This window comes from Myxocyprinus asiaticus, chromosome 47, assembly GCF_019703515.2.
Source record: "Myxocyprinus asiaticus isolate MX2 ecotype Aquarium Trade chromosome 47, UBuf_Myxa_2, whole genome shotgun sequence".
Taxonomy (NCBI): Eukaryota; Metazoa; Chordata; class Actinopteri; order Cypriniformes; family Catostomidae; genus Myxocyprinus; species Myxocyprinus asiaticus.
In genome coordinates, this window is record NC_059390.1 from 2,828,248 (window position 1) to 2,841,526 (window position 13,279).

General features: G+C 39.8%; 1 protein-coding gene across 11 annotated transcripts in view; it reads right to left on the reverse strand.

Annotated features, from left to right (window-relative positions):
• Positions 1–13,279, reverse strand: part of LOC127436512 (oxysterol-binding protein-related protein 8-like) — a 103,456-nt gene that overhangs the window by 20,998 nt on the left and 69,179 nt on the right. For all 11 annotated transcript variants that reach the window (XM_051690752.1, XM_051690749.1, XM_051690744.1 and 8 more), the window contains one exon: positions 2,443–2,513. In XM_051690752.1, coding sequence (XP_051546712.1) covers positions 2,443–2,513 — 71 coding nt within the window. The remainder of the gene's footprint in view (positions 1–2,442; positions 2,514–13,279) is intronic.

Sequence of the window (13,279 nt, forward strand, 5' to 3'; positions counted from 1 at the left end):
GGGTTTGTGATGAGGAGGAGGTCATGGCCGGGTCGTGAGGATGCACGTCCGGCACTGAGTTGCCCAATCAGTGGGAGAGAGATAAGGGAGGAGCCGGGGACGCCAGAGAGAGACAGAGAGAGAGAGAGACGCACGCGGCTGTTGTGTGTGTGCGTGGCTATGTGTTTTATGTTATGTTTAAGTTCCTTTGTATCACTAAATTTACGTTGACTACTCAGCCGGTTCCCACCTCCTCCTTTCCCATCCTTGAACCGCGTTAAATTGATGCCGAAACCCAGGAAAGGAGGGGGAGGCACGTTGTCCAGGAGAACTTGCCGCTGCCGTCCGCCAGGGGATGGAGGAGTTGCTGTCGTCCGCCGGGAGGAGGAGGAACCGCTGCCACCCGCCGGGAGGTGGAGGAACCGCTGCCGTCTGTCAGGGGACGGAGGAGCAGCTGCCGGCCGCCAGGAGGCAGAGGAGCCTGCTGCTATCCGCCAGGGGGCGGAGGAGTGGCTGAGGACCAGGTGGGCGGTGTGCCCGTGGGAGCAGAAGAGTGTTTTCTCTATCTCTCTCTCTCCCACTCGCTCTTTCTCTCTCCCCTCTCCCTCCCCTCCCCTCTCTCAGATTCTCAGGAGGTGGGGAGGACCATCCAGTGGCGAAACGGCCGGAAGGGCAGCGTCTCCCCTCCAGAGAAGGGGGGGTGGGGGGTAAGCCAGTCCAGATGGCCTGAATCGAGCAGTGGAGGAGTGTGATGAGGAGGAGAGCGTGGTCGGGTCATGAGGATGCAAATCTGGCACTGAGTTGCCCAATCAGTGGGAGAGAGATAAGGGAGGAGCCAGGGATGCCAGAGAGAGAGAGAGAGAGACGCATTATCCGAGGGAACGACTTTAGACCCATGGTACTCAACAGGCGGCCCGCGGGCAGCATCCGGCCCGCAAACCATCTTTTTGTGGCCTGTGTGATGTGGTTATGACATAAAATTATTAACGTGCATGAATTTTGAGGTGTCGATTTTTTAGAGCCTTTATGGTAATTCTCAATATTGTTAGGTAACGTTAGCGTACACTTCACTGGCACAGTGCAAGTCAACGAGACGAGTGTCAGGTGACAAACCCGTTTGAAGTGCTCAACAGAGATATATGCTCATCGTGAACAGTAAAAGGTTTATCCTGCAATAACTGTGTTATTCATCTTTTCCCAAATGCTTTGTTATTAGTTATTTGTGTTAGTAACCTAAAAATAACTCTATAAAGCGAGTAATCACAGATGGTATTGATCTCTCGTTGAAGCACTTTTGGAGCTAGTGTTGGATTTATCTGTCTTGGTTTGAGGGTACTGTGTGTTCACAAGGTAGCCAGTGCATAAAGCCAGAATGATCTCATAAAGAATATATTTACAAAATACAATTCATAAATGCACAGCACAATACACATTCACAAAATCCGATTCATGAATCCAAAAAACAATTTATATATATTCAAGTGAGGGCACAACAATTCCCCACACATATACTTTACTTAAATAAATTCAAAACATTTTTACAAATACATATGTATCAAGTTCTTGAATTAATTTGCATGAAAACATTTGTGAATGTTGTTACATTTATTTATGGATCATTGAATCTGCATTTTTTACATATTTAAACAACAAAAAACATGATGAAAGCAGATTGTGTAGCTTTTTGCACTTCAGACAAAGCCTAAAAACCCGGAAATGATTATTTATCGCCTTCCAACCTACAAAATAGAGGCCTAAAGAAGAGCGCAAGCTTAAACACGTGTGCTCCGGTCTGGAACTGGACCACAGATTGCACGTACCGCTGAGTTTTGTGCAGAGAACGCTCGGATGTTTAGACAGTGACGCAATTTTATCAAAATCCATCAGTGGGTCAGATAAATTGGCGGACTGCATCAAATCATCCAGTGTATTACATTAAATAAACAAATCACATCATCCCGGGAGACTCTGAGAAGTGGTGGTATGCGAGAAAAACTGCCGGTACTCTGCTGCCTAATTTAGAGAAGTGCAGGAACTGCGTACCAGTGAGTACACGCCCACTTCAAGCACTGGTAAATCTGATTCTCTGCTAATCAACACACATCCCCTGGTTCTCCTATCACCTTTCAGATGTTCTTCACTATGTTTAATTAACGACCGCTGGGCTGAAGATGCTGGCGGAACGGCCAACTCGCATCGATCTGATTCCAGTGCCAGAGGAAATAAACCAGAGACTTTGTGTGTATATTTACTTTGCTATAGTTTGGGGACAAATTTGTACCCAGAAGTAAGCAAAATCAGACAAAACCTCCCTTTGGAGACATTCTGGAATACATGTATTAAATAATGATTTTTAAAAATTCTAATAATGCACCATTCATAGTTGGCTATATATACAAACAATAGAAGTCTATGGTTTGTCCCCATTTAGCTGAGCAAACATCTCTGTGTTTGTGTGTTTACCTTGCTCTTTGATATAGAGTGTGACGAGTCCTCTTTCAGAGGCAGGATTTCCTCTTTGCCACGATCAAAACCTGTAAAAACAAGAAAAATCAACATTATCACTGAACTAGACTGTCAAGGTAGGAGCTGTTAAGAAGGGATAATCTACAGTCAGTCAGTATTTACCGCAAAATAAACTCCTGATGGGGTGGTTAGGTCTTGTATCGCCCTGAACGGGTTTATCTGTGATAATAAGTGGCTGACTGTACATTATTCTGCTTATTACAGGGCTACTTACCAAATAAATAATTAAATGCACATTAAATAATGATTTGAGCTGAAATTCCATTATTATGTGAGAAGAAAGAGACCACAGAGTCTCCAGAAACAATTAATTCTACCTCGGGTTTGTGTCATATTGTTGATTTTTATGTGAAAATTACCGTCTGACTGCTCATTATCTGGCTTATTACACTACTATTGGCAAAATACATAATCGAATGGACATGAAATAGTGATTTGAGGAAATAATATTTGATTTGCTTACTTAAAGAGATCGCACAGTGATACAAGAAGTTGGAAAGATGACTCGCAATACCCGGATGACCAGTCTGATATTACTTGATATTACCAGAAGTGTGGTCATTTCTCAGAAAAATCAGACCACTCGATGGCGCGAGTGACCAATCAGAATCTAATTTTCCAGAGAGCCATGTAATTAGCAGATATATCAGCCTGGCCGATCAATCGCACAATATTTTGGGCATTTTAAAATTGTAAGCATCGACTGATAACCATGTCCACGTGTGATTTACAAAAAGTTTTAGCTTTCCTTTTATGTCAGTTCCTAATTATAATGGTCACTGACAAACAATTTTGCCCGGGGTGATAAAAATGAGAAATCTAGTAAACTTTTTGTTTAAAACAGTAGAAATTTTGTACAAAAAATTTATTTAATGACTTAAACTTAAAATGCAATTAGTTTAACGTGGTGTAACCTTCAATTAAAATGTACTAAAGTAGTTTCCTTAACTTGATCATTCATTTCAAAAGTTTTTAAATCATTTTTGAGTTATGAGAATATCAATAAGTTTTCTCAGGGTTACATCAAATGACCTGAACAAAATATGCCATTTCAAAACAAAAACAAAAAAATATCAAATTTTTTATCCATATTATTTGGTGGACAAAATTTGTTCAAATATTAATTATATTTCGAAACGCAATCGTTTCACTGCTTACTTTTATTAATAAAAGATTATTCTGCACTACTCATGCTAACATTTCTTTTCTCAAGAATTCCAGCTTTTATCAGATTTCTCTGTCTCTGGATGGTTACACCAAATGATATTTTTGACTTTGTAATTTAAAATACGGTGCATCTCAATAAATTAGAATGTCGTGGAAAAGTTCATTTATTTCAGTAATTCAACTCAAATTGTGAAACTCGTGTATTAAATAAATTCAATGCACACAGACTGAAGTAGTTTAAGTCTTTGGTTCTTTTAATTGTGATGATTTTGGCTCACATTTAACAAAAACCCACCAATTCACTATCTCAAAAAATTATAATACATCATAAGACCAAATTAAAAAAATCGTTTTAATGAATTGTTGGCCTTCTGGAAAGTATGTTAATTTACTATACATGTACTCAATACTTGGTAGGGGCCCCTTTTGCTTTAATTACTGCCTCAATTCGGTGTGGCATGGAGGTGATCAGTTTGTGGCACTGCTGAGGTGGTATGGAAGCCCAGGTTTCTTTGACAGTGGCCTTCAGCTCATCTGCATTTTTTGGTCTCTTGTTTCTCATTTTCCTCTTGACAATATCCCATAGATTCTCTATGGGGTTCAGGTCTGGTGAGTTTGCTGGCCAGTCAAGCACACCAACACCATGGTCATTTAACCAACTTTTGGTGCTTTTGGCAGTGTGGGCAGGTGCCAAATCCTGCTGGAAAATGAAATCAGCATCTTTAAAAAGCTGGTCAGCAGAAGGAAGCATGAAGTGCTCCAAAATGTATTGGTAAACGGGTGCAGTGACTTTGGTTTTCAAAAAACACAATGGACCAACACCAGCAGATGACATTGCACCCCAAATCATCACAGACTGTGGAAACTTAACACTGGACTTCAAGCAACTTGGGCTATGAGCTTCTCCACCCTTCCTCCAGACTCTAGGACCTTGGTTTCCAAATGAAATACAACACTTGCTCTCATCTGAAAAGAGGATTTTGGACCACTGGGCAACAGTCCAGTTCTTCTTCTCCTTAGCCCAGGTAAGACGCCTCTGACGTTGTCTGTGGTTCAGGAGTGGCTTAACAAGAGGAATACGACAACTGTAGCCAAATTCCTTGACACGTCTGTGTGTGGTGGCTCTTGATGCCTTGACCCCAGCCTCAGTCCATTCCTTGTGAAGTTCACCCAAATTCTTGAATCGATTTTGCTTGACAATCACAAGGCTGCGGTTCTCTCGGTTGGTTGTGCATCTTTTTCTTCCACACTTTTTCCTTCCACTCAACTTTCTGTTAACATGCTTGGATACAGCACTCTGTGAACAACCAGCTTCTTTGGCAATGAATGTCTGTGACTTACCCTCCTTGTGAAGGGTGTCAATGATTGTCTTCTGGACAACTGTCAGATCAGCAGTCTTCCCCATGATTGTGTAGCCTAGTGAACCAAACTGAGAGACCATTTTGAAGGCTCAGGAAACCTTTGCAGATGTTTTGAGTTGATTAGCTGATTGGCATGTCACCATATTCTAATTTTTTGAGATAGTGAATTGGTGGGTTTTTGTTAAATGTGAGCCAAAATCATCACAATTAAAAGAACCAAAGACTTAAACTACTTCAGTCTGTGTGCACTGAATTTATTTAATACACGAGTTTCACAATTTGAGTTGAATTACTGAAATAAATGAACTTTTCCACAATATTCTAATTTATTGAGATGCACCTGTATGTTCATCATGTCTTTTTTAATAACTGAATAGATCTGGACAAAAATGTGAGTGTTATGTCACTGACCTATAAAACAGAAAGTGCAGACTGTAATTTATGATTGGATGAGCCACATCTGAAGCTAAAAGAGCATACAGTTATGATGCGTTCACATTATATCAGAATTACATCATAGAATTAATCATTTTAAGTTGTAAACTCAGAATTCCATGAAAGCTCCGACTTGATCGATGGTTAAAAGAACCAAAATGGCAGCGGTTAAAGGTAGTTTACATATATTTATGTATGTTTGATATTACATTTTATTGTAGTCACTTTCTTTGTTCATAAACGTTTTGCAAGAACATACAGAATTAATTAATTAAATGTTTTGATTAAATATTTTCCTGTCATCAACAACAAAGGAAAACATCAGTTTTTGAATTACTAGTGTTGCCATAGAAACAAATAATTCCTCAGTCTGAGAACTTGAGCAGAATCTCTGAGTTGTCATGCCACAATTACAACAAGATGTGAACGCAGCATTCAGAGTCTTTGTACTGAGGCCAAGCAACATAAAACTTTAACAATTACAATGATTATTTCCCACAAAGTGAGAGGAATATGTACATGTGCGTGCCACAGATAGACGCGTTTGGAGCGTCTCACTGGTTTTCAGTGTCATAAACGCTGCATTTTTAGGACACTGTGTCAGGTTAAAAGTAGTGGAAACTTTGAAAAGTGCGTCCTGTATTCTGTTGTGCTTCCTGCTAAGTGTTGGTGAGCGGTTCTCATTCTGTGGCTGCACTGATTGTGAAGTTTGTTGAGGCACGCTGCCACCTATTGACACGGCTCATAAAAACAGATGTACTTCAAGCTGGAATTGCTCGTTTGGTAGGCAAATCTGTATTTTTATTACTGAATTTACAAGGGTCATGATTAGTTGCGTTCATTTTTTTAACGTGTTCATTTAGTACGAATAATTATATAAAATATAACGTGTTACAAAGAATGTATGCAATTAGTAATGCCTCCTGACACATACGTTAAACTTTAAAATCTTATTGCACAAAACTATCAAAGTAAGAGAAGCAATAAGAAAAGTTCCAATACGGATCACCACCAAACTGCTTATGCGCATCCTGGATGCAAAATAAAGAGCTATAATGTAACCGGAGTGTTTCAGGGCGATCCTCGCCGCACATTCAAAAGCGCAGAACTGCAAGATAATAATGCAAGTGCACATCAAGTTCACAACATTAAGCAGTTTAAACCTTTTTTTCTAAAACGATTTATTTAAGCAGTGTCAGACAGAATCAGCAAAAGACTTAACTAACCCATCTCTCCAAAGCACCTCACGAGTATGGGAACATCACTCACAGCGAACAAATTTAACATCCGACAGTGATCGACTTGAAATGTATTGTTGATGCGGCGCTTTGATGGCTGAAACAGCAGCGGTGTATAAATGGACTAAACTTAAGCAATAAAGAGACGAAACGTCTTGCAGAAGGTTTTACTGTTCTGACTATTATTCAGTTAAGCGCAGCTAGCTATAATCATGCAAAAACGCTCTCCAAGAAATTGTATCTCTAAATTAATTTGAGAACTGTCTCCCATTATAACCACCATCACTAAAAATATTAATGCTAGAAGTCGACCCAACTAATCGACTAGTCAGTTGTTCGACGACTAGCTGATTAGTCGACCACCATGGCATATTCCTACAGTAGTTGCTATCCTTTTGAAACTGTGTGAATTTTAATATTTATTGACTAGCCCCATTCACTTCCACTGTAAGTGCCTTAATCCCAAAGTATACTTCGGTTAGATGCGTGACACAAATTTGGGCATCAGCATAGTGCTCAAACACTGAACGCATGCGGCCCGATTTTTGTAACCTCACCTCGCTGAACGTGTAGAATGCGCATGCGTCTGGAACTATTTGCCCTAATTAGTGGGTTCACAAGGTGGCAACACTCACATTTGAGCCATTGCTTTCACAAAAAAGAGCTAGAAGAAGATGTAATCACTACTAAACATCAAGAGACAAAGGTAGAAACAACAACAGTGGATGTGCACGTCAAGAGCGCGTGTTGAGGAGGTCAGGAGACACCTGCATTTGCATAACTCGAGTCTGAAGGAATTTAAAGACATCTTTATGGGTCTAAACTCCAAAAGAGAAATAATCCAATATCTCAGTTGTAGTGCTCATGCGCCAACTGCCTGTTTATGCGCACAGTCAAATGAAGAATACTTTGAAAGGGTGGCGTTCAGCTGTACGCAGACGCTCAGCGTTCACGTCAAAACTGAAGTATAATTTGTTCTTTATAGTGAAAATTTTTCTTTTACAGGTGTGTCGAAAATGTGGATTCACTCCCATCAAAACATAAGGTAGCCACTTAAAATGCCTTTCGATTTCACACTATATGGATTTCTCTATCACCCATTGCTCCTGGGTTTTTCATTAAAAAAAAACCAACATCTACTGGTGCAGCTTAGCACTGATACAAAAAAGCAAGCAGCCAGTAAACATATTCCCTTGGGAAATAAGCTCCAGTTTTGGATGAGTCACATATTTAAAATGCTTTAATTAAGAGTGTTTGCGCAAAATGTGCCAAAACCAGACCGTTTCTGATCTGTTCCAGCATGTATAGGAGGATATGACAAACAGAAAACAAAAAAAATTATATTCTCAAACTCATCTCATCAAATCACAGTGGATGCAAATGACCCATTAATTCAGTAATCGGGTCTTTTGTCTAATGCCTCTCATATCTGTGTGTGCGTGTGTTTGTAAAAGACAGATCAACACTCCGTGATCTGGGCTCAGAATTGCATTCATCTCACAAAAACAACCCTCTCCAAGAGCCCTTCAAAATGATAATCATAAATAGAAAGGCCTAAACATCTTCAATCTGATGAAGGCATCAGCATAACATGTCTATTAGCATATAAGCGACCTATTCTGTCGCTGCATTTATCTGCATTAACCACCGGAAAAGATCTTCATTTACAAGAGGTACACGTGCTTCTAGCATGTGATGCTGTTTGTAAAATGAATTATATTAACTACAGACTCACATTTGGTCAAAACCAACCCCTATATGAAAACTTATCTACAAAACCAATTTTTCATAATTTGTGAATCCCTTTTACCTCTGAGGAAGTGTCAAAGGGAGGATTTGGGATGGGAATTGTAATGATTCTGGTTCCTATTCCTCTTAATGATTAAGATTCCTTAACGGTTCCATTTATGATTGTTTTAGCACTTTTGAGGAAGAAATCTTTTCAAAGAAGTAATCCAATTCTTGCATTATACTGATGTATAAGTGTTTTGATTCACTTAAAAAAAACAGTTCTTTAGATTTATTTGCATGGGAACCACACAGCACTGGTCACACTGCAAATTTTTGATTCACTAAAAAGAACCAGCTTCTAAAAGTCATTTGTTTGGGCACTGGACAACACTGGTTGCACTATAGGTTTCGCTCTGTGAATTCAAAAGAACCAATTCCTTAGTCATTTGTTCAGGAATCAGACTACACTGGCCGCGCTGTGTTTTGTGCTGTGGATTTAAAAGAACCGGTTTGTAAGAGTCATTCTTTCAGGATTCGGTCTACACTGGTCACGCCATATATATTTTGACCTGTAGATTGAAAAGAACAACTTCATTAGAGTCATTCATTTGGTAATCGGTCTACACTGGTAGCACTGTATGTTTTGTGCTGTAGATTCAAAAGAACCAGTTCGTAAGAGTCATTCGTTCGTGAATCGGACTACACTGGTAGCGCTGAATGTTTTGCGCTGTAGATTCAAAAGAACCAGTTCATAAGAGTCATTCGTTCGTGAATCGGACTACACTGGTAGCGCTGAATGTTTTGCGCTGTAGATTCAAAAGAACCAGTACGTAAGAGTCATTCGTTCGTGAATCGGACTACACTGGTAGCGCTGAATGTTTTGCGCTGTAGATTCAAAAGAACCAGTTCGTAAGAGTCATTCGTTCGTGAATCGGACTACACTGGTAGCGCTGAATGTTTTGCGCTGTAGATTCAAAAGAACCAGCTCGTAAGAGTCATTCGTTCGTGAATCGGACTACACTGGTAGCGCTGAATGTTTTGCGCTGTAGATTCAAAAGAACCAGTTCATAAGAGTCATTCGTTCGTGAATCGGACTACACTGGTAGCGCTAAATGTTTTGTGCTGTAGATTCAAAAGAACCGGTTTGTAAGTGTCATTAGTTCGTGAATCGGACTACACTGGTAGCGCTGAATGTTTTGCACTGTAGAATCAAAAGAACCGGTTCGTAAGAGTCATTAGTTCGTGAATCGGACTACACTGGTAGGGCTGAATGTTTTGCGCTGTAGATTCAAAAGAACCAGTTTATAAGAGTCATTAGTTCGTGAATCAGACTACACTGGTAGCGCTAAATGTTTTGTGCTGTAGATTCAAAAGAACCGGTTTGTAAGTGTCATTAGTTCGTGAATCGGACTACACTGGTAGCGCTGAATGTTTTGCACTGTAGAATCAAAAGAACCGGTTCGTAAGAGTCATTAGTTCGTGAATCGGACTACACTGGTAGGGCTGAATGTTTTGCATTGTAGAATCAAAAGAACCAGTTCATAAGAGTCATTAGTTCATGAATCGGACTACACTGGTAGCACTGAATGTTTTGTGCTGTAGATTCAAAAGAACCAGTTCGTAAGAGTCATTAGTTCGTGAATCGGACTACACTGGTAGCGCTGAATGTTTTGCATTGTAGAATCAAAAGAACCGGTTCATAAGAGTCATTAGTTCGTGAATCGGACTACACTGGTAGCGCTGTATGTTTCAAGCTCTTGATTCAAAAGAACCGGTACATAAAAGTCATTCGTTCGTGAATCAGACTACACTGCTTGCGCTGTGTTTCACATTGTATATACAGCATAGTAGCGGGGCAGTGCTGCTGATGAATAGCACAGCAGGAAACACTGTCAAAGTATTTTAAAATAGTGTTCTGTCAGCATGAGCGGTATTTTTTAATAGAACCAAAGCGATGTAAAACCAAACACAAACGCGCAAACACATATACCGTAAACATACCATAATCTGGGTCTTATCCAAGATACAGAACTGCTGACTACAGCACCAGCTGTAAGAGGATACACACACACACTGATCTTGTGCTTCAAGTCAATATTTATGTCCACAGTCTCCATTACTTTGTCCTTCCCTAAAATATAAACAAGTATGAGTGACCTTTAAATTGTTCTGTGGTATCACTTTAGATATCTTTATTAATTCTGATAGTAGAGAAACCGGAAATCAGTGTCTGAAACTCACAAAACGTTTAAGATGATTAAAACATTGTGATAGGACAAGGACAAAAAGAACAAATAGATCACAGAATTTTAGTGTAGTTATTATGAGTAATTGCTATCATAACACAGACCGTTACCACTGAGCTACGGAAACACAGCGAGACAGCAGCTCACTTTATACAGGCAGGGATCTGTGTGTGTGTGTGTGTGTGTGTGTGTGTGTGTGTGTGTGTGTGTGTGTGTGTGTGTTATAATCCGACTCATAATCCACGCATCAAGACTAACTTGACAGAGACAGAGAGACTGGGTTGTGATAGATACAAAAAATGAACCTAAACCATGCAACTGACTGAAAACTATTGACAGATTCACAGAAACACTGCGGTTTCCCTGGCCTGCATATCAACATTCAACACACGTGCATACAGACAGACAGACAGACATGCAAAGAGTCCAAGCATAGATAAAAACTATACATGCAGAAAATAGAAAACGAGATAACAGGTGTCTGCCAAATAATAGTGGCTCCTGTTTCTTTCTTTATTATAGTCAATTAAGGGATAATGTACAAAAATAAACCAAGTGAGGGTGAAACTGATATTTCTACTCTCCTGCAGCATCCTTGACAATTGCAAAACAGCAGCAGAGAGTGTAATTCCACCCCAGCTGCCCTCACTGAAGGGCAGAGAGTATCGACTAGATGCGAGACTGTGAGCAGAGACAAACTTTCAGTTTAACACTTAAATGTCATTAACATTAACAACTAACTAAAATGGCATATACATTAAAGGGATAGTTCACCCAATAATGAAAATTCTCTCATCATTTATTCACCCTCATGCCATCCCAGATGTGTATTACTTTCTTTCTTCTGCTGAACACAAATGAAGATTTTTAGAAGAATATGTCAGCTCTGTAGGTCCATATAATGCAAGTGAATGGTGACTAGAACTTTGAAGCTACATAAAGGCAGCATAAAAAGTAATCCATAAGACTCCAGTGGTTTAATCCATGTCTTATGAAGCGATCCAATCTATTTTGGGTGTGAAACAGACCAAAATATAAGTATTTCTTCACTGTAAATCTTGCTACTGCAGTCTCTAGGCACGATCATGATTTTATGCTCGATTACACTTCCTTGTGCTTGATACAAACGCAGACCGCTAGATGGAATCATGATCGCCAAGGAGACTACTGATGTCAAGATTCATTGTGAAAAAGGAGTAATATTTTGGTATGTTTTCCAAAAACGATTGGATCGCTTCTGAAGTCATGGATTACTTTTATGTTGCCTTTATGTGCTTTTTGAAGCTTGGAAGTTTTGGTCACCATTCACTTGCATTATATGGACCTACAGAGCTGAAATATTCTTCTAAAATCTTCATTTGTGTTCAGCAGAAGACAGAAAGTCATACACATCTGGGTTGGCATGAGGGTGAGTAAATGATGAGAACTTTTATTTTTGGGTGATCTATCCCTTTAAGTCAACAAAAACGACATTATAGTAGGCTAATATTTAATAATGTACAGTATGACAAAAAGTGACAAACTGTAACAGTCAAATCTAAACCTAATATAAAAAAAAATGTAAGACTGGGGGCCTGGGTAGCTCAGCGAGTATTGACGCTGACTAACACCCCTGGAGTCGCGAGTTCGAATCCAGGGCATGCTGAATGACTCCAGCCAGGTCTCCTAAGCAACCAAATTGGCCCGGTTGCTAGGGAGGGTAGAGTCACATGGGGTAACCTCCTCGTGGTCGCTATTAAGTGGTTCTCGTTCTCAATGGGGTGCGTGGTAAGTTGTGTGTGGATCGCAGAGAGTAGCATGAGCCTCCACATGCTGCGAGTCTCCGCGGTGTCATGCACAACGAGCCACGTGATAAGATGCATGGATTGACGGTCTCAGAAGCGGAGGCAACTGAGACTTATCCTTGCCACCCGGATTGAGGTGAGTAACCGCGCCACCACAAGGACCTACTAAAGTAGTGGGAATTGGGCATTCCAATAAATTTTTAATTTAAGACAAACATTTATTAATGTAAAAATATATTAACTTATATAAGACCTACTGAAAAGCTGAAATAGGAATAAGTTCCTGTGATAACAGATAATGAGGGAGTAACGTTTTAGCTACTTTGTGTGGATTCAAATCCTAAAAGTTGATAAAATGAACATTTAGCATATATACACATTGAAAATGTATAGACTTTCTTTTCTGGGAAAACTATGACATACATAGTACATTAAAGGCTATTGGATATTTACAAAATGGCCCAAACTTCCTGTTTCAACTGCAAATTGTCAAGTCATTTCATGGTGACTTTAAAAACCAGAGTAATACGTGGCGGCATGAACGTGCACGAAGACAAGCAAATGCACCTGTTTTTGCACACACGCTCTATCAATAGTCACACTCCTGTGCTTATCCGCCACCTCATTGAGTAAAGTGCAGGTGATCCTCAGAGCGAGGATCAGTTGTGTACCCTTTAAACACTCAGAAGTGTGTGCTGAAATTAATCTGTCGGATAATAAAGCACAATAGGTTTCGGAAGTAAAAATGTCATTTTAAATCACCAGAACTAAATTAATTTTTAGCAATAACGTGTAAATCTTTCAAGACAGGC